Source organism: Anas acuta, chromosome 2, assembly GCF_963932015.1.
Source record: "Anas acuta chromosome 2, bAnaAcu1.1, whole genome shotgun sequence".
In the NCBI taxonomy this organism is placed as follows: domain Eukaryota; kingdom Metazoa; phylum Chordata; class Aves; order Anseriformes; family Anatidae; genus Anas; species Anas acuta.
In genome coordinates, this window is record NC_088980.1 from 9294479 (window position 1) to 9322416 (window position 27938).

At 36.8% G+C, this 27938-nt stretch overlaps 1 protein-coding gene across 2 annotated transcripts in view; it reads right to left on the reverse strand.

Moving 5' to 3' along the window:
* Nucleotides 1-6174: 6174 nt before the first annotated feature.
* LMBR1 (limb development membrane protein 1) overlaps nt 6175-27938 on the reverse strand; it is a 67809-nt gene continuing 46045 nt past the window's right edge. For both annotated transcript variants that reach the window (XM_068673444.1, XM_068673446.1), the window contains 10 exons: nt 26350-26414; nt 25128-25200; nt 19479-19559; nt 18420-18496; nt 18102-18179; nt 17208-17281; nt 16877-16967; nt 15392-15458; nt 11273-11434; nt 6175-9609 (listed from right to left, as the gene is read on the reverse strand). In XM_068673444.1, the coding sequence (XP_068529545.1) occupies nt 9527-9609; nt 11273-11434; nt 15392-15458; nt 16877-16967; nt 17208-17281; nt 18102-18179; nt 18420-18496; nt 19479-19559; nt 25128-25200; nt 26350-26414 (851 nt within the window). In that variant the 3' untranslated portion in view covers nt 6175-9526. The remainder of the gene's footprint in view (nt 9610-11272; nt 11435-15391; nt 15459-16876; nt 16968-17207; nt 17282-18101; nt 18180-18419; nt 18497-19478; nt 19560-25127; nt 25201-26349; nt 26415-27938) is intronic.

Below are 27938 nucleotides of genomic sequence, written 5' to 3' on the forward strand. Positions count from 1 at the left end.
TGATATGGGATTTCTTACCAAGAATAAAAAAAGCCAATTCAGTTAATTTGAGCAGCAGAATACAGTCCCACAGATGTAGTGGAAACCATGAAATGTCACATTTTAACTTTAAAACTTCAGAAACTCTCCTACATTATACCTCCGTGAGCAGATTTTGAATTACCAGTATCAGAAGAAATAAAGTTGGTCTAAAAGCGGGATATAATTGAAAAATCCAAGAGCAAATACTCTTACATGTATATAGCAATAACCCTGTCTATAGTATCAAAGAATGTTCAGGGTTGGAAGGGACCTTAAAGACGATCCAGTGCCAACCCCTGCCATGGGCAGGGCTCCCTCCCAGCAGCCCAGGCTGCCCCCAGCCCCATCCAGCCTGGCCTTGGGCACTGCCAGGGATGGGGCAGCCACAGCTCCTCTGGGCAGCCTGGGCCAGGCCTCACCACCCTCTGAGTGAAGAATTTCTTCCTAATACCTAATCCAAATCTCCCCTCTTTCAGTTTAAAGCCATTCCCCCTTGTCCTATCACTATTCTCCTGACAGAGTCCTTCCCCAGCTTTCCTGTAGCAGTCTTCCAGTACCTAAAGGAAGGCACAGCCTTCCAGGCTCTCCAGAGCATCTTTACCTTCCAGGCTCTCCAGAGCCTTTTTACCTTCCAGGCTGAACAACCCCAGCTCTCTGAGCTTCTCTTCACAGGAGAGGTTCTCTTGCCCTCTCACGATCCTCATGGCCCTCCTCTGGACTCACCCCAACAGCTCCCTGTCCTTCTGCTGGGGGCCCCAGAGCTGAGCGCAGGCTCCCGGTGGGGTCTCACAGGAGCAGAGCAGAGGGGGACAATCCTCTCCCTCGCCCTGCTGCCCACACTGCTGTTGGTGCGGCCTAGAACACGGTTGGCTTTCTGGGCTGCAGGCACACATTGCTGGCTCATATCAAGCTTCTCAACCACTGCCACTCCCCTAAGGTCTTCTCCTCAGGGCTGCTCTCTACCCCCTCACTACCCCAACCCAGGTGCAGGACCTTGCACTTGGCCTTGTTGACCCTCCTGAGGTTCACACAGGCCCACCTCTCAGGCTTACTTCTTACGCAGGCGAGAATAAAAATGGCAATGCAGCTTTTGAGCCTCAGAAGAGCTGATACAAGCCAAAAGAATTGTGTCATAATGGACATTTGAGAACCAATTTAAAGCTTAAAGCATAGCAAGGGCCATTCTCATTTGACATTTAGGAAACCTTGGACGATTAAACGCTGGAATATATTGCCTATAGACAACACAGAAGTCAAAAAAAAAACAAACAACAACTACAAAAAAAAAAAAACAGTCCCTAACAGGATTTGTTGATCCTGTGCATTGAAAGGATGTCTGCAGGTCCTGTCCAGTTGTATCGTGCTCGAACTTTTCTTAAAAATATAAAAAAAAGACTGAAGTCTCTAGTGAAACAGTACAGAAAGTCTGAATCTGTTTTAGTTTCAAATAGTTCAAGAAATGTGATAAGGTTTTTAATATATAAAAATTGCACTTCAGTCAGACTGTTAAAGTATTGAAAATAACTTGTACATTATAAAATCAGGATATTCTTCTACAAACAAAGCCCTCTTCCTTGAAGTAGTGTTAGAATTAATTGCACATCTGCATTAAGAACAGGGCTGCAATAACTCTGAGTGTACACAAATCTCCATCACATGCCATGCACGTAACTTTTAAGAAAAACTGAGAAACTCAGAAATATATCAAATGGGGAGGGGAAGATGGGAATGCAACCATTCACACCAACTACTGACAGAATAGTTTAGAATAGCACATTTTCTTCATTGCTTCAAATAATAAAAGAAACAAAACCCCACTATGAATCACACTAACTTTATTGAAAACAGTAAAAAAAAAAATCTTCCTACAAAACAATGTAACATTACAAACAACGGAAAAAAAACTAAAACACTGCTTTTCACAAAAAATAAAAATAAAAAAAAAAGTCAACCTGACCAAGGCAGCAATTATTTTCATAAAGATTTTTTAACACAGCAAAAAATACACAACTGAGAACATTATAAAACATTTCTGGATGATTCTGGATGACCTAGAATATGCTAAGAAGAGTTTGGTGGTAGGGTTTGGATATTTATACAGAATATTGTTCTGATTGCATTAAAACCAAGAGTGTGAGTTTTTCAGCCATGTTTTGCCATGGTCCAATATACAACCGTGCGAAAGCAAACCTGCTGCTCAAGACTACAGAATCTACAAAGCCTTAAGCACAAACCAGACCAAGGAGGCACCACTAAATCCACTCAACATCACTCAGCTTCACACACAGTTAAGATGGTGGAATTCGTTTTTAAGATTTCATTTTTCAAAAAAATAAAATAAATCAGCAACACTACTCTTAAAAAAAAAAAAAAACGGAAGTGTGTGATGGAAAATATCTGTTGTCATTGTTACAGTGCCATCAGTAGCAACACCAGCAGCACTAGTCCACAACAGTACCCCTGTCACCTGAGGCCACATGAAGGTGACACAGTGTGACAGTGTGGCCAGCAGCATCCTGAGATGTTCTCAGTCTCCTCAGTGGGGATTTTAGAAAGGCTTGTCATCAAGTGTTGCCTCTATGTAAGGAATGTTTTTTGGTGGTGGTGGTGTTAATTTTATTTTATTTTATTTAGGTAGTGCAGGGTTTGGTTTCTAACCCCACAAGGAAGTAAGGGAAATCTAGCCACATTTGTCTACATGTATGTCACACACGCTAAGATTTCAAACCCATGACCCAAACATATCTTAATTTTCTATCCACTTGTTTTAAAGCAACACCTTAAACACCTACCTTAAAAAAAAAAAAAAAAAAATCTTTGTTTTGTTACCTAAAGCCAGGGAGGAGACAGTTATACCAATTTTGTGAAACAAAGCATTTCAGCCCAGGCTGGGAAAACTTACAGTTAGGGGGAAAACAGAAGTCATGGATCTATTAATTTTCTCCTTAAGCACTTAAATACATCCAATCTATTCACCACACAGGTAGATCTATTCACCATCACACTGCTTTTCTGAACAATCATTTTACACGGAGAAGCTCTGAACCATGCTCATATGCACGAAATACACAAGGTACAGAAAAACACACATGAAGAGTCTCACCTTGGTGCCACACAAGGTTTGACTTTGATCAAAAGGTGAAAGTTACAGACTGCTGCCACCAGAATGGTCTGCGATAAATAAAGCAAGGCAGCAGGGCACAGCACAAGCTGCACGGCACACTAAAGACACACACATGTGCCAAGACTGAAGCATTTCCACCTCACTGCAAAGTCAGACCTTACGTGAGCACTTGGTGATGTTTTTAGGGGACCCACGCTCCAATGACAGGATTGTTTTAATGGAATTCAGTGGCAGAAAACATGAGGTGCAAGTGAGTGAGTAAATCCTAATTTTTCGTAACAGAACATTTCTAAATTACTGAATTTCTCTGCACAGACCATGTGGGAAAAGAAATACATTAAAATCAAAACAAGTGCCCTGAGTCTTCAACAGCTGATGTCTACACAGGCACTGAGCATGAGGCATGCAAAATAAGGTGCTGCTCATGAAACAAGTTTCATCACTGCATTTCCAGTGGCATTCACTACACATCCTGGTTAATGGGTGGAGGGAAGCAAGAGCAAACGCTTGAGGTAAATATATGAGAAACATTTAGAAGCCATTTCACAGTATCTTGAGGTATTCATGTAGGTGCAAATGAAGAATCAGATACCTGAACCCTATGAGAACAGGGACTTCCTAATTTCAATGTTGATATGAGGTCTTAACGCAAATACAGTTTTTAAATGGCTTGGATTTAGATATGCTGGGGTTACCAACATTTACAGGGTATTTCTAATACTACCGACTTTGCCCGTTTGGAATCAGCTTCTGCATTATTTGAAACATTTAAAGTCACATATATAAAAACCTAAGAGCATTAAATGACAACAAAATCATTACTTAGAAAAATAGGGAAATGAACACATTAACAAGCAAGCATCATCAGCTTTTCTTTTAAAACATGGAGCTATATTCACAAACTCACAATATTCTGTAAAGTCAAGGGTAGTGTTGCACTGCGAATCGCAAAACAGATTTTCAGAAGAATTTATGAATGCTCTTCAGTGAAATACTGGCATATTTAGACAATTAACTTGCATATACTAATAATACAAATTCTGCTTATTTCTCTTTGCAAGAAGAGTTTGAGAAGCTTCAGTTGAGAAACAGAACCTACCATATAAATTTTCCACTGGCAAGTACTATTACAGATCAGAGATCAAATCTGCTTAGTTTCTTCCCATTTTGTTATTCCACATTTTTTATACTCCAAGAAGAGTATCTATTATTAATATCAATGCCACTGAATAAGACTACAAATGACTTGAAAACATGGAAAATAAAAGCAAGCCAAGATGTTAACAATTAAGGCCAAATTTGGCAAAAAGTTTCATCAGCTCTTGAATTACATCAGCTTATAGATTTTAAATATATATTTTATTTATTTTTACTGAAGTGGAATTCTAAAGACCAACTACAAAAAGGATAGAAGGGAACGCAGACTGTCTGCATAGGTGAGATACAGTTCCATGCTATTTCCTCCACCCAACTTCCCAAAACTGTTGTGCAGAGTAGGGATTCTGGAAGTCACACTCAGTGTTTATTTCCCATGAGACGTGATCTCCATCCAATGATTCTGACCAATATTGTCAAGCTTTAATCATTACATTGAAACGTGTAAGAGATTTGTCTTTCAACATGAGCTGAGGAGATGTTGTTCCCTGCAGAATCACACAGCACTCTTGGGACAGCACGGAACCATGCAAACAAATTGCCTGGACAGAAGGAGCACAATCAGAAAGTAATGGCTTCATCCCAATGAAATGGAGCTGACATCAAAGAGCTGTAGTTCAAGAATGTGCATAGTGATCACCCAGAAACTAAGAATTTGCCATCATAAGTAACCCAATTCAGTGACTAGGACTGCGTGGCATATGTCAAACCATGGGCTGATTTCCTCACGCCTAGAGCAAAGAAGGAGCATTGCAGCTTCTTCAGACAGTGTCAGGAGACTGTGTCTGAAGTCAGGGTACTGAGCAAGGGAGGAGAAGGTGGCAGAGGTTATCGCCATCTGCAGACTTCACTTGCACAAGAGATTGTTTTGAGATCCATGCCAAAGCAGATGGGGACAGCTCCTGGCTTTGACTGCTCTCAACTGAATGGGATGGATTCAAAAGTAGAATTTTTGTAAAGCTCAAATGCTATTAATGTTACTGAAATAGCTTGCTAGTTTACCAACAGCAAATTCCATATTCAAAATATTAGGTCCTGAAAGATACTAGTGAAAAGTTCATCTGTTTGCACATTAGATAACCTCTAAATGTTAATGCAATGTTGTTTCAGGTCAGCAGTAAGACAGCAACACAAATACTAACTGTAAGGGCTAGGGGATCTTGGTTCCTTACTTAAAGCATTTAAAGGTTCACAGTTCATATCACCACTTTTTAAAAATCAAACCAAAAGTTCATTTCTTCTTAAAGAGGTTATTAAATTGGCCATAGTGTTCTGTCCCTTTAAGTGGCTTTACCTAGATAAAGAATTATTATTTTAAAAATCTGAGTATATGTAAAACAATAGGATTTAGCTACACTCCTGCAGTTGGTTTGTGTTGCTGGAATCCACCAAGCATGCTTTGCTACTGAACCCTACCTGAGTCCATCACACCTTGAAGAGGAAGAAAAGAAAGAAGGGAAAAATAACCCAGACCATTCTTACAAAATTCACGGAAAGACAGGTGGATGAAGAAGCCAATTTGCTTTTACCTTTTTCTTACCTAACATAGATTGCAAATTTGTTATGAGCAGGGTCAGCTTGTCTTTACACAGCAGTAGGCACCTCTGGGCAACTGAAGTAGCCTCAGCTGCTGCAGAGATGCACGGGTGAGCAGGAGAGAACCAGCAGGACAGACAAGGGCTGCAGCCCTCTTTTACAGTTGTCACTCCTGCTGGCACTTACAGGAGAAAGCGTCCCTCTGCAGCACCCGTTTGTGTGTGTTGATCCCATTAAGCACAGGGCTGCACAAGGTCCTGCCAGCACGGACACAGCTGCAGTGCAGAGCGGGGTCTCCGCGTGGCGCTCAAGGCGGTACTTGGAACCAGACAAGGAAAGCAGCTTGACAAATCCTTTAATTTCTATGACAATGTAAAACAGTCAACAGGGTAAGAGATACTGGAGGAGCAGGGCCAAAAAGAAACATCACATTTTGGACAGTAAACAGAGCTTCCTATGAACGCAAAAACTGTTACTCGTACAGTAACCAGTGCTGATATTTATTAGCCTAAGGTGTTACGGATGGATCGTGTGCTTTACACTCAGAAACCCCACAATATTACAGTTCTGTCACTGCACTCAATATTGTGCTACCATCACAGAATACAGCTGAGAAAAGGCTAACCTAAAACACCTAGTTTACATCTTTTTTTTTTTTTTTTTTTTGGTCTTGTGTGGTATCTAGTTGAAGATGGAAGCATTTATGTGCTTTTTGCCTCATAAGAAGTGAGGCAGGTGTTAATGTTACTAAGATCAGCTGTATATACCTTGAAGGTATAGACCACCTGACTCTACATGAGTCAAAATACTAGGAATGCATCGTCACTATTCATTAATGAATTACCAGTTGCTTGTATTTAAGTGACCATATGCTTCTGTGAAACGTATACAGTGACCTGTATCTTACACATAGTACATCTGAAAGTAGCATTGTGTCTGTAAGAGGTTTTGCATAAGCATGTCATTTCCAAGGCCAAACACACGATGTGGACAGTACCACAATATAAACGGCTGATTTTAAAACAAAACACTGCCAGTAATTACACAGGCTAGTTCTGCATTTCTTACCCACCGTGTAAAACCACACAGCATCTCAACCACATGCCATGCTTTGGTGTAAAATCGTCACTTACACACTCTTGACCCACACATCTCTGACTACAGGATCCAGAACGGGTGGGAGCAGGCAAGGCTGTCAGATATATTTTGAAAGAGTTTTAAAGTTTTGCCTGAAACTTGCAGGCTTATCAACAGGAACTGTCTCAGCTCCATTTAGGTAACTGCCCAGCTTGCTTTCAGAAATCACACACACTTTATAATTTCATCTCTTTCTATGTTCCTGGACCACTGATTTCAGTGATCTCTCCCCAAAACACCATGTCAGGCTAACTAGTAAGGAAAGTGTGAAGATCAAGACTTATACTGGTTCACACTCCCTGAGTTTATTCCTTAAATTTCTTCAGAGCGTATTTATATAACTGTCTTAAACTGATGATAATAATAATAATATTTTAATAAAGCTAACTAGCCTCATATACCACAATTCACTGGCCCCATTAAGACACTAGGACAATTTTGGTCATACTATCACTTGCGCGGAAAAGTGGATACATTTAAGTTATTTTCAACTATAATGCTAATATATAAGGCTAAAAACTCTGAGAATACCTGAATTACACCCCTAATAACAAATCTCCCGATGTTTTAAATGTAAACACGTTCTCAAACAACTTTTAATTCTAGCTCCCTGTTCTTGGCTGGGAAACTTGGACGCAGGTAAAGATTTCTCACTAAAATGTCAGCATTAAAGTCAAACAGAAAAAAATGCTTGGAAATCTTCGTAAAAATCAACCAATTTTACTTTAAGTCTTCCAAGACTCAGTACAACACATCAATAGTCAGTTTAATAAGCCTTGAATTCATACTAATCACACAAAAAGTAACTCTCATATTTACTACAGCAGTATTTACATTGTGCCCCAGTTCAAGTCAGAAAAGGCAGCCTGCAAAAAAAACTGAGAAATCCTCATGTGCACTGGAGCTTGATTTTTGAAGCACTTGGAGAAAAACAAATACAAGTAAACAAAACGAAAAAAACTCACATTCACACACACACAGTAGTAAGGTCTACAGCCCAGAGCAGTCATCTCATGAGAACAGCCCAAAAGTTTCTGACACAAGGTTTATCCCATACTGGAACCATGCTGGAGAGTTAGTTGTCACAGCCTGATCACACGTAAGACCTCAAACTCCAGACATACTTCAGTTTTACAGAAACAGGAAATAACCAAGAACATTCTCTGACTCGCTACGTATGGGGCGCACACTGAAGTTGTCCTTATTCCAATCTGTTTGAAGATTACTTGTGGCAGAACAGGACGAACGTGCAAACAGATTTTCAATACTTTTGTTGGTGGGTGTTGTTTTGGCCTTTTTTTGTGTTTATTACAGACTGCTTATAGGATTCCTAAGGCTGCAGTGATGCTAAGAAAAAGGACGTTACAACCCGTCAATGCCATTCTGAATTTAAGGCCTTTGAGCAGCTAAATTGTAACACCGTGGAAATTCACACTACCAAACTGAACACACACATTTTACTTACCAAGCCACCTACATCATCTCTATAAGCTTAGAATTTAATTTATATCTACACTTGTAGGCCTATATACACGTTCACGTGTACATTAAAAAACAGACTAGTGAAAGATGCTGTGTTTTACCACTGAACAGAAATCCAGGTAGCTATAATATAAATTCTGAGAAATAATTTACTTCAAATTAAAAGAACACTGTAAAAAAAAAAAACCTGCAACCTCAGCCTCCTAGGCCTGTGCCACTTGCACTGATTACAAGTACTGCTTATACACAGTAGTTCATACAGAATTTTACAGGGCTGTTCTTGGTAGGGTAAGTGACCTCCACGGCACAATAGCTTACAGAACTGTAAGAGCTGTGACAAGGGGTCTACGCAGCTTTTTACAAAGCATACTAGGCTCAGATTTAACACTGAAGTTAATCTTCATATTGTGGTTCACTCTATTTGATAAGATATTGCCTGACTACCAGTAAAGCAACCTGGCTTTTGTATCTAAGAACAGAAACTGAAAACGCTGGCCTTCCAAGAAAGCTTCATGATATTAGACTATGAACTGCCTCCCAACTCCAGCACGAAAGGAACTGTGGTCGCTACCAGTTTTGTTTTTAACACATTCTTAGTGGAACTGATTATCTACTGCTGAGGATGCATGTTCCAGGTAGCTTACATTTCCAGTAAGGGTCCTATTGGGTTTCAAGTGTTTGTTGTTGTTGTTTTTTAAACCAAGTCCCAAAGTTATTCTTTGTAGCTGTGTCTGCATTACACAGGAGGTACTGTGAATTCAAATGGTAGCAGGTTTGCATCTAAAGATATGAGACCGTCAACAAAAAGGAATGCATTATTCTCTTCAGCTTCCAGTCTTCAAGGCACCTCCTGCATTAACATACTGGGAAATAAACGAGCAGACCAAAAGTTAACTGGAAAGAGAAGAGTCTGATACAGCTAACTTCCACAGAAGCACACCAGCATCAAAAAATGAGACAAGGCTGGACCCAGATCATGAACAAATAAAATCAATATAAAAAAGCTGATGAGATGACAGGAATGCCACGAGGTTGATGTTTTCAGCTCTGTTGATTGCAGGTGATTGTTAATCACAGTGTTTTCTGATGCCCATTTGCAGACGGCTTTGTCTCAGAGTCTCTTGGATTGTTTGACAGATGAAGCTTATCTAATCCTGCAAAACATTACACAGTAAGGAAAAAAAAAATAAGATTCTTCCATGTTTCATGCATAAAGCTATTCAGAAAGACACACACAAACTAATATTGTTAATGTGCTTTCAATTTATATAATTTTTGATTAAACACTACAAGTTTAATAAAATGCCACGAATTAGCAAGATAATTACTTTACATTGTTTGCTTTAAGACAAACTTTGAAGTTTCACCTGACCTGTTGCTATAAGCCCACGATGACTAAAGTTGGAGCTCTGTAACGTCCATTACATTATACGGAGTAATCCCTTTACAGTTAAAATAATTACACAAAAATATTGTGAAATTTTATTAAAGATTATAAAAGTCACTTGACAGGGATAAATCAAGAAATGAATCAAGGCCTCTTCTCATAACATGACCTTAACTAAATGCTGGGGAATAATGATAAATACATCAACCCACATTACACATCTGTCTCAATCAACTACAGAGCTTCTATGAAATTACTTTTAGCATAAAAATCAATGGACAGATTTACACACCCCAGCCTACTAATCTGTTCCCTCCGAGCTTGAGAACTCAATATCACAAATGACAGAATGGTCTCTAACAGCCCAAGAGTCTCCTCGTTGTATTGCACTGTTTAATAGGCCTCAATTTAACTTATTGCCACCAGCAGAGCTGCACTCTAGGAGGCGCACTCTAGGAAGTGCTCAGATTTTGTTTACCAAGTTCACAACTCTGGAAAGCAGTAATCAGTGAAAACTAACATGTGTACATTTTCAACACTACAAACTGAACCTGCGGTTATAAACAAACACCCAAGTTTCACTGTTGGTCCTTTCGACTTAAGCAAATACTGTTCTATTGTACAAAGGGCAGGAGCTTCATCGTCATTAGTAGAGATGAGATGTAGTAACAACCTCTTCATATCAAATATGTTTTAAGTTTTTTTTGTACTGCCATACTCACAAATTCTTAAACATGAATGCACCATTTGATTAAAAGTCTGATTATATCAGCTATAGGTTTTACTCAGCTAGTTATTAAAATTCCATACATTCTCTACAGGGATTTTCTGAACACGTAGCACTTTAAAACATCGCAAGAAAGCAGCTGAGATTTCCACTAAACTACTTTTGGGGAACTAATAAGTTGCTTTAAACAAACAAACAAAAAACCATATGCAAGCTTTTTGGAATGCAGACTATGAAAACAGCCCATTGTAATATACACAAGGAGAATTTAAGGCTTAGGTGACTCAATCTGTATAAAAAACAAAGGAAAAAAAGATTAAAAACCTGTTACTGCTATCTTTCAACTGCCAACAAATGCTAAGTTCCCCTAAAGAGGTCACTGACAACCACCACTCACACTTTGATAAGTATTCAGGCTTCGTTTGCATGCTCAGAGTACCAATAAATGGTTTTATACTTTCACGAAATGGAAAAAAAAAACTAACTGCAATCAACAAATACACATACACATCATTACACCTAGCTCTCAACTCTTCAGAAATAACACACGACTATTCTTTCATACCTTCATTTACAAAAACTTGCATGCACAAGAAAAAAGTTTTCTATGGGTTATAAGAACTTTCACAGCAGCACAACAAGGTATCAATGCTGGAGAAAGGAAAAGTTCAAGCACAAACTAAGTTTTCAGTGCTACAATTACCTATTGCCTTCATGAGCTCTTCTCGCACAGCGGAAGTAAACTTTCTGACCAGACATAACGTTGTCATGATAGCAAAGAGCAAGTTGTAAGACAATACAATATAAAAGTTTCCCAGCCAGTTAAACCTTCCGAAGTCTCCAAGCAGGTCAAATCGAGTAATTCCTGATAAAATTGAATTTGAGATTTGCATTAAAATGTTGATTACGTTTATAGAAGAAACACACAAGTTTCACTCTATTACTCTTTACGTACATAAAGCAAAATTCTTTAAGACAGCATATAATAAGACATGGTTAAATACACAAGAAAATACTATCAAAGTCATTTGTCCACTTACTGACTACTATAAAATGGGAAGATGCTTTTCAAAATGTTTCTTGGATTTCATAATAAAACATTTGAATAACATAAGTTAAAGTAACTTTTGACTCTGGGTAAGAATTCTGCCTTTGTTATTTCAATGAATACAACTAGGAAAATCAGTATTAGTATGAAAACTGCTTGAGATTTCATTTTCTCTGAAACCCACATCTATTCCCGATAATGCTAACACATTGTGGGCTTTCTTATTAAGCAATACAGGTAGTAAAATGGTTTCCATGAGATCCTTAACATCTAACAGTAAGCCTTTGTATATGTTTTTCAGGACCACTGTTTTTAAAATGGAATTGTAAAGACCTCTTTCCAAGGGCAGCTTTTCTCCTAGAGCTCTCCACCTCTACAGCCACAGAGTATTTGCACAGAAGGAAAAGAGTTTGGCTGAAAGATAGTGCTGACAGGTGGTCTTCACAGTGGACCTCTAAACAATGACACTCGGGCTTTGTGCTGATCAAAGGCTAGTCAATCACTAAAGCTAAGTGAGCAAGATTTGTCATTAATGTGGAAGTGTCTATAAGCTATAGGGTACATCCCAGAAGGCAGAAGAGCCACAGGTTGTTCCTTTGCCAGGTCTACATCAAAGACTGCATTGACTAAAAGGCAGAATACTGAGATGATAACCCAAACACAGTTGTCTAGAATTGGTGATTCTTCACATTTACGGCAGCAGAAAGCTTTGCAGTCTGAAACTAGTCCTAGTTGCTGGAAGCAAATTTTCTATCATCTTATTGTAAAGGGTTTTTTTTGAAAACTATCACCAGTGATAATAAGTGAAGAGACAGAATTAAAGGTCAGCTATCTTCTTTTCAAAGGTAAACCTGGCACTTACGAATCTTATTGCACCATGATCCTGGCTCAGTCCTTAATACTCATCAGCCAGCCATCACAATGTTAAAAGCTGTACATGCTTCTTGTACTCAGCACACTCATTAAAAAAAATATCATACATACAAATATATACAGGAATCAAATTTTGTATCTGAAGAAAAACATGCCACCATGAAGAAAGTAAAATGTTTAGAAGGATAAAGAAAAAAAAGACTGAAGTTAATCAGGCAGGTAGAAATATCAAAAAAGCACAAAGGTCTTAGTACAAGAAGAAACTGGCTGACTGAGTAACTGGTAAACAGATGAAAAAATAATAAACATGAGTTGCTTTCACACTTGAAGCAAAGCAATGTCCTTCGGAACATTTCCAAAGAAAAAGTGTTTTACTCAGGCTGCAGAGCTACAGGACAACGGAGAAATTCAAGTTTCAATGTACAGGCTTTGTATCCTTAAAAAGAAACAAAACAGGTAGAACACTGGGTAATAAGTTTATTTGCAAACAAAAAAATACCCCTTGACACAAAGGGGTTTGGAAGAATAGCAAGCATTGTTGCAGGAGTTGTAAGGACAAATGAAAATTAAGCCTGACACTTCTGTAACATAAGTTACATTCATTTTCCTCCTATAAACAAACATCAGTGCTCATCAGAAAAAAAATCTGGCAGTACCTTTTTGTACATTTGTGGGAGGAAAGGGTTAAACTTTTGTGACTTTCCTACAGAGTAAGCCTACACAGCCTATAGAGAACACAGTTCCCAAGACTGCAACATGGAAAACTCAGAACAGAAAACTACATCTCTAGTGGACACACGTCCAAGAACGTTCATCATAATTTACCAAGTAATACACTAAAGAACTGTTTAGGTTTAAAAAATCAGGTTAAAAAAGAACTGTTCATGTTAAAAAAAGAAACACTATATTTTTAAACTATACTTACATGAGTTTCATATCACTTTTTATTCAATCATGATAATCAAAAGAATTCTGGGAAAACTTGCAAGTATCAGAAAACTCAATTTTGTTTGCAGTTCCTTGCTTCTATGTCTCTGGCTATTAAGTGCCCTGTTCCTAATTTGTTTCCTAGTATTTAGCAACATAGTGCTGGTGGGAAACAGTTTTCAAGCAGGACTACTAAAAGGCTGAAGAGTTACGGATAAAATGACTGAACTTATCCTGGAGTTCTAAAAGAGTGAAAGGTTACAGACATCTAGCACTGCCGTGTAGGTGGTGGATAACATAGAAATATCAGATTATTTTTACATCTTTAAAGCTTGAAAAAGGTCAGTACTTGTACTAGATAAGTTCTGCTATTTTACTTTTCCTATAATGATAAACCCTAGCCTTTTCTACATAGCCTAGAAACTTGTTTTTTTAATGATGTGAAAAGACTATGAGTCTGCTTAACATATTTCTTTCTTTTCATCTATTGAGTCCCACAGGGCGGTAGCATGTAGAGCAACACATGTTGATATTTCTGCAAAGCACCACATGACTCACTGTACTCTAATACACTCTATTAATCCTGTTTGGACAGCTGTGTCTGTGCATTTGTTAGCTGTGTGTTAATTGTTCCATCTTTTTTCTTCTTTTATTTATCTCTATGGCAAACTATCCAGGAATTTCATTTGTTGGCTTTTTTTTTAAAGAGAGTTTTACCATTAATCTGTTTCCTATGAGACAACAATGCACCCAGCATGTATACATTCTTCCACAGAAACCATTTATTATCAACTGTTAATCTCACAGACCATTAACAATGATTTTTTTTTAAACAAATGATTAGTATTGTCCACTATCTTGCTGCATTAATGTTGTAATTCGACTTTAAGCCACTAAGTTTTTGATATTATATCTTGTTCAATGCTAGCATTTTTTTTTATTATCAAGATCTTAAACTGGCTATACTCTAGAACTGCATTTTTAAGAAGTTTTGCTACAGATTTTTAAAATGTGAGCTCTAGAACATGTGCTTTAGGATTCAGCTTTCCAAAATGCATTACATTACAGTCATTCACTTGTTCATTATGTCAAGTTTCTTTTTGTTATAAAAATGATTTAGTTAATAAGAGTAATCTGTGGATACACAGCACAAAAAGATGCAGCATGGCTTACTGGAAAATACTAGCTACTCTCAATTTCACAGCATTCTGGTTGAAAAGAATCAGCTACAGAAGTATTGGGTATACAACAGTAGTCTGTGGGCCTACGCTTGAACTCCTAAACTTCTACTTATGGCACACAGCCTGAGGTAAAGCTTTTTGTTATTTTTTTTTTTTAATTTTACAAATTCACATTAGCTGCAAGCATCTTGCACTACTTAAATATGTACATTTATGTACTTTGTAAAACCCTTTCAATCTAACTTCAAGAATTCAAGTTGAATATTAACCAATTAAACAATTTTGTCAAGATACAAAACATCGTGTCTATCCAACTGGCTAAGACAGTTTTTCACTTCAAATGCTACTGCGAGTTCTTAACAAAATCAGAATTATTTCGATTTTACTATGTTGGATTCCTGATTTTTCTATTTGAAGACTGAAGGAACACAGGATGGGAGCAGAATTTACAGAAAATGAAAATAGCCTGGTCTTCACATTGCTGATAGAAATTTCTGTAATTTGACAGCGAACATGAAACTATTTTATACTGCCCTGAATGCACAGTCTCTATGTCTATTCATCGCACAATTGCCTTTTTCAAGTTTAAAATCTGACCTGGCTTGTTAGAAAACAGTTCTCTAGAAAATCCTTTTTTTTAAAATGCACGTTCTGCAGTTTCATACGCAGCCCATGTGTATGGCCACAAACACAGGTGACAACATGACAGCTACAGATTGTTCCTTTTTAAAAAACTCAATTAAGTGTCCTTTATTATAATATTCTATATTATAATGCTGTACATTTCACTTACCCAGTGTCCTTGACATTACTGGCAAAGCAGAGCTCAGCACCAAGATTGAGACACAGTTTCCAATTATCTGTTTGAAAATGAGAAACAGTCTTTATATTAAAAATGGAATTGTGAAAAATAGAAAAAATATCTCAAGATCAAGAAAAAAAAACTTAAAGTATCATTGTTCAAAAACAAACCTTAGGTATTTCACAATAACATACAGTTAGTCTTACTTCTGTCACACTTCTCCATATGGTGTTATACTACTGAAGATCATCCAAGAGTTAAAAAAATCAAATATGTAATCACTTACTTTTAATCAAAGTACTAAGTATGTCTGGATTCAAAATAATTCAAAATTAGCACATTGCAAAGCATCAACTGTTTATTCAATTCCTGCAAACTTTTTATAGAACAGCTATTCCATGAGCTTAGAATAGATGACTGATATATCAGCTTAAGCTTTGTATGCAACTGCTTGAAGGATTAGCATTATTAAAAAAAATTACAACAAAGAGCTTCCTTTCAACTGAATGCCTGTTGACTACTTTAAATAGCATGAAAAAAAAAATCTCAGCTGTTAGATTTTACTCTACTTTTTGTGAAGCCTTTATAAAGAGTAATTGAAACTTCTTTCTCTCACAAGGGATCACTTTCTTCAGCTCTAATTCTATCAGAATTTAAAAGAAAAAACAAAACTTCTGAGAAGTAAGTAGATATTCATGCATTCACTATTTATTAATAGTACGCTATTCCTGGTGTACTGTAAACAAACTATACAAGGCATTAATAACATTCCAAGTCCCTAATCTACTATACCCATTCAATGTTTACCTACTTTCTCACTTCCAATAATTTATGGTTTAAAAATGCTTTTTTTTCCCCTCTATTTCTTAAAGTGAAACATTGAATAAATAATTAAATTCAACATCTGTTCCTTGGTTACTGATCACCTCCCCTTGTCAGCTGTGGGAATATTTTTCCAAAAAACTAAGCATGTTCCTTAGCATTAGGTTATTCTGAAGCCAATGCTAAATTGTAAAAAGTAAAATTAGCCTCAAACTACAAAATGTTGCTGAATAGACCTCCTCAGTCTTAGTTTAATTATTCAAATTTGAATTACTTTGTCTGTATTACTTCTAGCAACCAAGTTCTTCAGATTTCAAACAAGCTCCCTGAAGTACAGTTAGCACAATCAAAGTTACTCATTAGCAATACGTTTCCTTTGAAAAAAGTTCTTTCACTAGCTTTTCTATAGCTAGTTAACAAGCTCTGCTATTCCCAGCTTTTTACAAGTGAATGGATGCCATCCAAACTAAACAGAGCACATCCTTTTTCCCACTCATTCAGCATTTTGAAAATCTTCCAGTTTGTGTTTACGCAGCTTACAAACAAATACTGATCACTGCAAATGAGCCATTCAGGGCAATTACTAAAAGAGTCAGTTTGTCTTGGGTGGCAAGAGAGAGGAGGGGGCCATCACCACCACAGACTTTACCTTACCTTTGTCATAGTTGTGTCATCCTTCCTGGGAGTGAAATTTTCAAAAAAACGAAGGCTGTAGAAGCCGACGACAGAGGACACCATAAGATAGCTGTGAGAATCAAGGAAAAAGGAACCTCCAAAGAATGCGTGCTTCACTCAAGTTCTCAGCAGTCTCCTAAAAGTCTTAAGAACCAGAGGGGGGAGAAATAAACAAAACAAAAAAACACTTCGAGTGCTTAAGAAGGACAGACCTCTCTCTTCTTTCCAAGCAAGTGTTTTAGTAAATTACCAGTGTCCCAGAAAACTAGACAGAATACTTGTTAACAGACAGTTTTTAAAGAAAGGATACAAAATCAAAATGATTTCAAGTGCTGCTCCCACAAAACCAAATGTGGATAGGGATGCATTTCCTATTCCAGGACCCTAGAAGGAGAAAAATATTTTGCATAATTTAATGAAGTACATGCAACATGCATAAAGTTAACCTGTACAAGTACCAAAAAGACTTCCTAGATGAAATAAAGCTTTTACTTAATTATTTAAGCATCATACTGATGTGAGATTCATAGGTTATAACATCTCATGCAATTTTATCAGCTTGCTTTCAAACTTGAGCAAAGTGTACTAAGGCAGAAGTTAAAATACGCATTTTATACATATTCCATTGCTTTGGAAACCAAAATAAGAGATCTCAGAAGACGACGAGGTATTTGCAATGCCACAAAGAGTGGTCATCATCACTAATCAGCTTTTATAGCTACACAAGCTCATACAGACCTATAGTCAGGCGAAAGCATTAGCAAATTAATAAAAACTCTCTTGTGATTAAAGACACTATTATACAATGTGCTGTTCTTTACTTTCTTAAAGTTTGTTATGTTTTACCATAAAAGAAGAAAATGCTCATGTTTTGAAAGAGGAACACAAACACAAAAAAGGTTTTTCATATTACTTTTTAATGCATTTATTTTCTTGAATATCTCTAAACAGTGTTAAAAGTAAAACACAAGAAATACAAAACCCCAGATTAGTTATTTACTTGACTGAATTACTGTAAAGATTCTGTGCTGATTTTATTAAGAAGACACTATAACAAGACATGTAGTAAATGCTTATACAGGACTGAAAGTGCTTATACAGAACTGAAAGAGAGAAACAAAAGTCAAGTTCTAACTTGAACTTCTGTAAGTTCTCCAAAGCATTACTAGCATTATAAAAATTATGTAAGAGAAGTTTACTTTACCCCTGATCCTTTTGGCATTGCAGTCTCATCAACCAACAGGTAAAGAATGTTGAAAGCAACTAAGAGGACTGAGATGGACTGTAAAGAACGAGAAACAGTCACATTATTTAAAAGTATTCCACGTTTGAACAATGGAAGTACATATCCTCACCTGACTTCATAATGTTAAGTAAGTTCTACTAAGATGATCAAGGGAGTATTGATTTTATTGCTTAGAGACATCACTCAAAAATTTTAAAAGTACACCCCCAAATGACTAAAGAATTCCCCAAACTGCTTTCTTTAAAAAAAAAAAAAAAAAAAAGCAAAAATTCTTACCGTCTCAGTCAGCAGCAATATCATAACAGCTGGATAAACTAAATTTCTTTCCCAAGCAGAAGCTTTTTTCCGCCGTTCTGTTCAGAACAGAAATACAATCCCATAGATCAGTTCAGAGTAAAACAAGTAACAAATATTTACATCTCCATTATAAACTGTAGATAAAGCAATATTATTGTGAATCAACAACAACAAGTTCATAAAAATATCTATTCTGAGGAACTGTACAAAGCATTCAAAAAAAAAAAAAGCCTCTAGAGAAAGAATGGGGGGACATACAGAAGAAAGTTTTTCCTATTGAAAGGCATGTTTCATCATAATTCACCATAATTATCCAATGAATATTGCAATATAAAATACAGAATAGAATTTGTTTATATATATTTTAATATAATCTCTTTTTTTTTAATTATTAAAAAAAAGGAATTTCAAATATTTATCCTCTTGTGACATAAATGAAGAGAGATAAGACTAACATATTGGACATCACCAGTGTGTCTAAAAGGAAAACCCAACAACTTCTTACTACCATCTTTACCTTTGCACATAATACACTGATAAATGCAAAATACTCCAAGCCTTTGAATAAGTAGGGAGATTCCTGTTGAGTAGCTGCCATTATGAGAAGTGTCACAAAAAGACACAAAAGCACCAAGAATTTCCCTGTTCAACAATTTGACTTTAAGAGAAATAATTCAAAACCAAAGAGACAGGAAAGTAACATCTTAGGCTACCCCAAATAATCATAAATATAACATGACATATAAAAAGACTGTGCTACTGATCTCCATGCCAAGAAGTGTCACAACTTCTCAAAAATTATGTTAAAAATAAGATTCAAAACCAACTCCCTATTTAAAGTATGTTTGTTAGGTGAGGGGCAATGATTCCATATGATACACTTGTAGAAACTATAATAGTTTGAAAGGACTGAGAATGTACATATTTGGTTAGAAACAATTGGGATCAATCAGGCAACTGTTAAAAACTGAACATAATATCTTAAGGTCATTTATTAAATTGCAATCCACATGAAACAGTATGAAAAAAGTATATTACCTAGATTTGTTTTCTTGCTTTTCACTTTTTCAAGCTCCCGTTCCAACTCTACTGTCTGGTATTCAACTGTGGAAGAGGTACCTTTTAAAACACAAGAAATTTTGTTTTGGATGGGACTAACTATAGTGCTGGAAGACATACTGTGAAAATCCATGTTTAGGACACAACACATTAACACTTGTGGCTTTAAAGAGCAGGGTTTTTTGTTTAAGATTTTTCAAATCTTTTTCAAAAAAACAGTTATGGTGTGGCAGCCTGACACTGAATGGCTTGAATGTGTCATTCTTTGTCTCCATATGACGCGTATCAAGATGCAAAGAACCTCTGGATGCCCTTCAAGGGCATTATTGTTTAGCACCTTAATGACAGAGTATACTTTTGCCTCCAAACTAAGTAAGCTGGTGACTGGACCTCCAGTTATAATATTAGTGATATTAGGCAGCTGTAATATTAGTTCTAGGCAGAAAACAAGCAAGGCAGAGAAGTTTCTCATCAACTCTTCCTCCTCTCCCTCTACCATGTCTAAGGAGCCCAGCCCATTTGCCTCTGCATCCACTTCTCTTCAACCTCCAAGTCTCTTTCAACCAGCCAACCCTTCCAGCGCAGGCACACTTTGGTTTCTCTCCTTTACTCCAGTTCCTCTCCACATTCAAGCAACAATACAACGGAGAAATGCTGACGAGAGATCTGCTCTTTCAGCTCTTGTTATTTCTACTTCAGTTTTTACTCTTTGCAATCACACCCTGGAAATACACTCCCTGGGCTAAATCACAAACACCCTCTACTCACCTTTCTCTCATTCACATGCCTTTAATTTCTCAATAATCTCACCTGATAATAAATTGAGTGCTCATATATTTCCTGCCTATTCCAGGCCAATCTCATTCTGCCAAAACACTGTGGCAGTTCAAGGTCTTAATAACCCCAAAGTTATTAAGTTATCTTCTTTCTTGATTTACACTGACACCCTTCTGCTTGTTGGCCATTCCCTACCCTTGGCCTTGCCTTTGATTGCAGGCTAACCCATAATAACAGTGTTGCAGATTTTTTTTTTTAAACACTAATAAATTTCTATGAGACTAATAGTCTTGTCCAGGCTTTTATCTCATATCTTGATCATTTGTCTACAAAAACTAAATAGCACTTAGGCTGCTGGCACGCTAACACTACTTTATGGTCCAGTCTCATTATTTCCTTATTTTCTGTTGTCTGTTGATCCATTTAGCAATCTCAGTACAAGATAACAAGGTAAATTACTCATCCCATCCAGCCCCCATGTATATTCCTGCAGCATCCAACAGAGTGAAGTCCTACATGAAAACCAAGATAAAGAAAAATGTTTCTGAGATTTTGGATTTTTTTTTTTTTTTTTTTTTGAAACTTTTACTATTTCAGAGTATAATATTTTTCACTGCAGTCAAATTTTCAACCAGGCATACACATCTTTCAAAAAAAAAAAAAAGGGGGGGGATTTAATTGCATACTTCTTTCACACACATTTTTGCATATAACAAGTTTCCTCTATGTTATGCCTGCACTTATCTTTCATATCAGTGACATAAAACATATGCAGTAATATTTACAGTGGCTTCAAATATATAAACATCTCAAATCCAAGAATTAACCAGGAAGATCTACAAATTCACTTAAACTGAAGTGCCTGCAGTGATTGTCAATTTAATTTCTCAGTGTATTTTAAATAAGTAATCAAAACGTGTATCTTTTTTAGAACAAAGTTTTGTTTTTAAACAAGTCTCTTTATTGTTATAAAAATAAACTGATGCATTCCTTCCACAAAAAGTCTAAACTAGCTATTTCATGGAATAACTAATTACTACGAAGTGAACAAAAAGGACAGTTAGAGAGCTCAGTGGAAACAGTCTCAAGAATTTTAATGGAAGCAGTTAAAGTAAGAAAACTTAAGTTAACATCTGACGTTTTCTTCTCCATAATTGATTTAGGGGTCTCTGGGGAAAAACTTCATTCAAGATATATGCATTTTTTTCCCCTTGGATATAAGAACTCAGAGCTCAAGATTGATATCCATGGGAGTCTTTCCAGCAAAGTCAATGAAATCGCATTAGATCCCTGAAGACACACTTCCATACACATCCTGAATCATATCTAAGTGCTGTTGTGGTTCCTCCTTAAAACTAGTAGCAAACAGGTTGCTATACAAAAGAATATTTTATGAGAGGGGAAAGCAAAGTTTCAGATCAGTCAAAAGAGTATTTGAAAAGGATGCAGCTAAATTCTTAAAAGCTCTATACCATTAGCTTTATTTCAAACATGCACAAAGTTCAATGTCAGCGCTGTCTAGCCAATAAATCAAATTGGTAGACGAGACTTGTTTGGACTAGCAATGAAAAGTTAGAAGGGATTCTCCGAGAAAGCCACAAAGCAGCTCATTTAAGGTCAATTTAACGGTATTATTCTGTTTTTCTTCCAGCCCCGACATAAGATTTCAGTACCTCAAAGGAAATTGTAAGAGTATCTATTTGCATTCCCCCTAGGTGATTGGCAGTTCAACACCAATTAGTTCAAAATTACACTGTTACTAGCGTGCAATAAAAACAACACCTTTCATCTTTCTTACATAGGTAAGGATACCTTCAGAGCCAATAACTTTGATCAAGTAAGTATTTTTGATCCTACCCCACCCGTCTCTTTGGATTCAGGAAAACTAATAGCTGAAGGCAACTTTTCTCTTTTAATATAAAAAAGTCCCAGCTTTATTCTTTGACTGTAGGAGTGCTGTGGGTACTGAAATATAATATACTGGAAACAAACATTTTCCTGAAGCCCAGTATCTCTTCAACAGATAAAAATACTAGGGTAGATAACACGATCAAACTTCTCCCTCCCGCCTCCTCCGATTTTCACTTACACACTGGAAACATCTGAGAAGGAAGAAAATTTAGTTTCCACAAAGAAAACATGCAGTTTCCCAATTAGAGTTAGGTTGAAATATGAGGAGGTTTACAGAAAACTCTATCCACTGCACCACAGCCACGGCAGTTACATCTGTACTAATAAAGGGCACAGCTCACACAGCTAAACTCTTTCCCTCCTCCAAAAGCAGAGGTTTTCCCCAGCCAATTCAGTAGGAACAGCGATTCATGGCAATACCTTGCTCTGTCCAGGCACTGTCTGAGGAAACATCAGCTGGGACTGGCCACAGCAGTGTTAAGAGCATGATAGCAATTAACCCACTGAGAAATAATCAGCACTGATAATCACCAAGCATTGCTTAAGGTTGCCATCAGGTCCTCATTAGTTCTAATAAAATATAAACTCTTTGGTTATACTTATAAATGGAGTATATATTTCCAAACACATCATTGCTAAGTTGTCCAACAGGCTTCCTTAAGCACATAGAGTATTTTCACTATGACAACTGCAGGGAAGTTGCAGCAGCCATGACATAGGAAGTCTGTAGCTTAACATATCTGATATAGCACCATAACACACATGTGTAAGTGAAGTTAGACATCACAAATTATGCCGCCTAACATCACAGCACTACGTTAATTAATGTAGTTAGTACACATTTGTATACATTTTAAAAAATCAGTAAACAGGATAAGCTTGCGTCTTCATAGTTCTGGCAAAAATGGTATTTATTTTTCTGGTGTAATTTGTATGTCCTTCTGATTTCTGGCAGAGAGGATGAATCTTTCCATTCTTGCCACATAAATGAAAACCATACTTAAAATTACTTAAATAATTGCTCACAAAAATCTTGCAGAATATCTTCTTGTGCATGCAACATTCCCTTCCACCTACATGTTATTTCCAAGTTAAGCTAAAAAGCAGATAAAAATCTGAATGAAGTCTATGAATTTTCTCCTTATAACTAACTAGAGGTTTTCAAGCAGCCCTTCAGATAGTGGTGCCAATGTTGTTCCCTCAGTACGTGAAACAGAACTCAGTTCACTCTTCTAAGAAGAGGGAAGCCCCATATCTTTCACCTCTCAGGAGAGGGATGGTGAGCTCTGTGGAATTTGTCTAGGTTGCAGTTCTGCTTATGTTAAATTCTTAACAATCCACTGAAAAATAATCCAGTCTTTCAGCTGATGCAGGTGACTTCCTTAACGACACATCCTAAATCCACATCCAATTAAAAGACTTCTACTAAGTCCATCTCACAAGTGAAATTATTAAACTGCAGCATAGACACACACCTACATAGAAAAACAACAGACTATCGTCTAAACTACACTCTCCACTTGAACAGCACAAACCACCCTGCACTGGGTCTAATAGGTACTTGAATAGCTATTTGTCCATTTTCTGTATTGCTTTTCCTCATACATAAGCACCATCACCATGACAACATAAAATATTCAGTAACAAATACTTTACAGTTCCTAGCTAACATCAAACACATAAAACAATTTTAATTACCCTATCACAGCTTCAAAGGTGTTCACTCCACACACCTTTTTGCATATTTGTATGTGTATATACATATACATACATATATATACACACATGCATGTCAGTATAAAAAAACAGCAAAGGTGAGCATTGCTTTTAAACTGGGAACCACGCCTGATTTTAGCACAGAAGCCACTACTCCACCACCAAGTTTAAATGCTGGCGCAAAGACCACGACCTCCTGTTATGAAAGATACTTTCTCTGACCAACTTTTATCAGAGACCTATTGAGAAGTGAAAGAAGAAAAGTTTGAGGTATGACTGAAAAGTAAACGAGAAAGGCGAAAAAAAAAAAAAAAAGAAAATTGAGGCTAAAATAAGTCATATGCCTTCCAGAAAAGGTAACAATGGACAAAAGTCATGACATGAATTATCTTTGTTTTACCAACGAGAAGTAATTGTATGAAATGTGGACAGATGATTTATCCATGCAGTTTACAGCAATTTAGAAGAGAATTGGTACAAAGGGATTTTAAAGAGATAGAATTTACATATTTTCCATAACTGGCATTATATATGCTGCAATGTTCTTTATCTTAGAAGCTGAAGCTTAATACTGCTTTTGAAATACTTCAGAAGACGACCTTGTCAATAATTGCTGAATTGTAATGCTAAACACAAAAAGCCTAAAACACTTGCATAATATATTCATTGTAATTATTCATTAATGGATGCACAACAATTAAATTTACCCTGTAGCTCCTAGAATATAAAGAACTGCTCTGATACTTATAATTTAAGCTAACAAGTCATTATTCCATCACTGAAGCAGAAAAAGTACTCCAAATAAACAAAGCTCATCATTCAGGACATTGAGCCTCTTCCTAATAAAAGTATGTTCACTGCTTTTCAGGCAACAGTAAAATACAGTCACAATTAGCAAACCAAACAATTTTACAGTAAGGGTGGAGGATTTGGTCACCTAGTCGGTTTGGATTCTCAGTCTCAAAATATTCTCAGTGTTAAAACTGATGAACATGTTAAAAACAAAGTGCACACAAGCCAATCTTGTACACAGTAAGCAATCAAATGTAAGCTAGTAATGATTGTTACATACTAAAATCTTGAACTCTGAGAGAAATATTCTGAGAGAATATTTATATAACATTACATAACATTAAGATCAATACATATGACTATTCAAAATTCTGTATTTGAAGCAGGATTTGTATTTACTGTACTGTAACTATTGTATTTGAACAAGCATACCATTGAGCTTCCTCTGAATTGCTTCTTCCTCTAAAGTGATGATATACATCTGCTCATCTAAGTCTTCAAGGATCTGTATTTGGAAACAAAAAATGACCTAAGCATCAACAGAAAGTCACTTACCTTTTTGACCTACTTGGGTTTGTTTTGTTTGAATAACCTTTATATTTAAATATATATTCTGCAACTTCATAATGTCAACGCAAAAAAACACCATAGGAGATTATTCCATTATGTTACAGTTCTGTTTCTTTGCTGCAAGCAAACTTTATGTTAAGTTTTAATTTCAGGTTAAAATTCTTATATTCAATTTCAGCCTAAAGAGACTACTTGGGGAACAGGGGAGCGACAGTACATCTAACCTATATTCAGGTCATTATATAGTGGCAGGGAGAAGATAAGTAACCTGTTGACCTTCACATTCAATTTAATTTAAACAGAACTGCAGATTTTGAAAGAGTAAATTATAAAAAACTCATATGCCAATATTTCAAGCAAATATAAATTGCTAGTGGAAGTTAAAAGCAAAATACATGAAGCCTACCTACCTTACTGTCAGGCACTTTGAATTTAAAGCTTATAAATAGCAAAAGAGTGGTACATATTTTCTTTGTATTTTCAGGATTGACTTGACTAATGAAAAGGAATGCAAGACCTAAATACACCCAAATTTTAGTAAATACAAACTAGGAAACATGACACCAAGGTCACTGGGGGATTTGCATATGGTACAAACTTTCCATTCCCTCACATATTCAGCACAATTACAATATATTATCTATGTTTAAAAGGTTCTAACAGGTGCCAACTACCTGCAGGCAAAGCCAATTTCACTAATTTAAGTACACCCCTAGGTAGTTTTCTTGCCATCCAGCCTTAGTTTGGTCTTACACCCTTAGCGCCCAAACTCGGAACAAAAACCACACCTTTCAGGCATTTGCAAAACAAAGTAGGCAATACTGGCAATTAATATTAATAGTGGTTGTACAGCCTGGTAAGCCAGAGAAAGTCCACACTATTAAAAAACTGAAGAAAGCAGGCTTTTGTGCTATAAGACAAAATCGAAAACAAGTATATTGACTATAGAAAATATTGACTATAGAAAACCAGATGAACAAGAGAGATAATTGTGTAGAAGTACAACCATTCGATAAGAAAACACTTTAATGCCACTGTACCATCTATCAGATAGCACACAAGCACAGATTTGTGTAGCACTTACTGTTGGCTTCACCAGCAACTGACCCATTACTGTAAACATCCGTGAAAGTCCCACTGGCGTGCATACTGCAGAGGAAGGAAGATTACACAAAACAGTGATTTCTAAGTCAAAGACTGATTTTTCTTTGCAAGTACAGTGTTTGTGTCACATTCCACATAAAAGTAGGTACAATTTTGAAAAGAACAGAACTTCAAACTCCAATCTGAACTTTAAAACTTATTGCTATTTTTCGATTTCAAACAAGACAAGCATCTCTTCAAGAGCATAGCTGATTTTTGTCATCAGGGAACACCATATAAACAGATATCTTACACTTGCTTACATAATTATTTATTCAAAGCATGTGGCACCAGAGGCTATGTCTATACGAGCATGTTCAGCAGTGCCAGGAAGCATTCCTGGGCACTAAGACTTGATTGTCTACAGGAGTGAAATGCAACAGCTATCCCCTGCGTGATTTTGCCCTGGGCCAGTTAGCACTTTCCCCAGAAATTCCCAGGTGTAGTTCTGGAGCTCACACAGTGCAGGAACCATTATCACAAGGCAATGTGCACACAGACACCTTCTGGAAACTGCAATACCATGGATGTGGATGGTGGGGGGAATAACACTGCTTGGCCACAGTGCAGCTGAATGTTTCTGACATTTAATCTGCTAGCACAGGTGTAGCTGTAGCTGTAAGGTCAAGAGATCATGAAACCACCTTGCTGTAAAAGTTCACTTTTAATTTCAGTTGGCAGTAGGCTCAGCTACCAGATTTTAAGCTACTTTCTTTTTTATGAAGTAACAGATTGCCCTTTTGATAGTAGCCTTGATGGTTTCCAGGTATGGTGCACATATGCTTGTTGGGAGAAAGGATTAGACTCTGATCTTTCACTAATAATTTATTATCAACAGTTTAGGGAGAACAGCCTTCAAATACTAAAGCATGTAGGAGATGGAAGGAATTTGTAACAGCATGGATGAGGATATATTTATAGTTTATTTGATCATAAAGTAGTACGGTTAAATAAGACAAGAAGCAGCAAACAAGATTTTAGTGAGGATTACGTTCATTTTTACTAATGAGTGTTTCACTACGGCTACTACACATTAGAGGAAGAATACAAAAGTATTGATAAAGACTACCTTTAGCTAGTCTTCCCCAACTATAGGGGGAGCCTGCAGGCAAAGGAGAGAAGGGAAGAGACTGCTGCAAATAACCCTCTCAATAAACCTATCACCTCCTTCCCGATACACTGCTTCAGCAATTAAGCCAACTGCAGATCTAATGAAGCTCCACTCCAGCATCCACCACTTTCCAACTGCTGTATGCTGCCCTTTCAGCTACATGGGTAACAGCTTGGAGGGCTTTATGTAATTTCAGTGATTTGGTTGTCTAAGTTACAAGTGACTGTTCTAAAATTGGCATATTATCCCAATGATTGGAGTGAACTGCTACACAGTAGCCCCAAAACACATGCTAAGTTTTCAGCTCTGCTGAAACTGACAGCAAGGCACATGTAAAAGTCTGTAAGCCAAGTTCCCCATTAGGAGGTTGAGCAACTGTTGTGAATCAGTCTCAAAGAGCCTAAGTGTTCATGAATGAG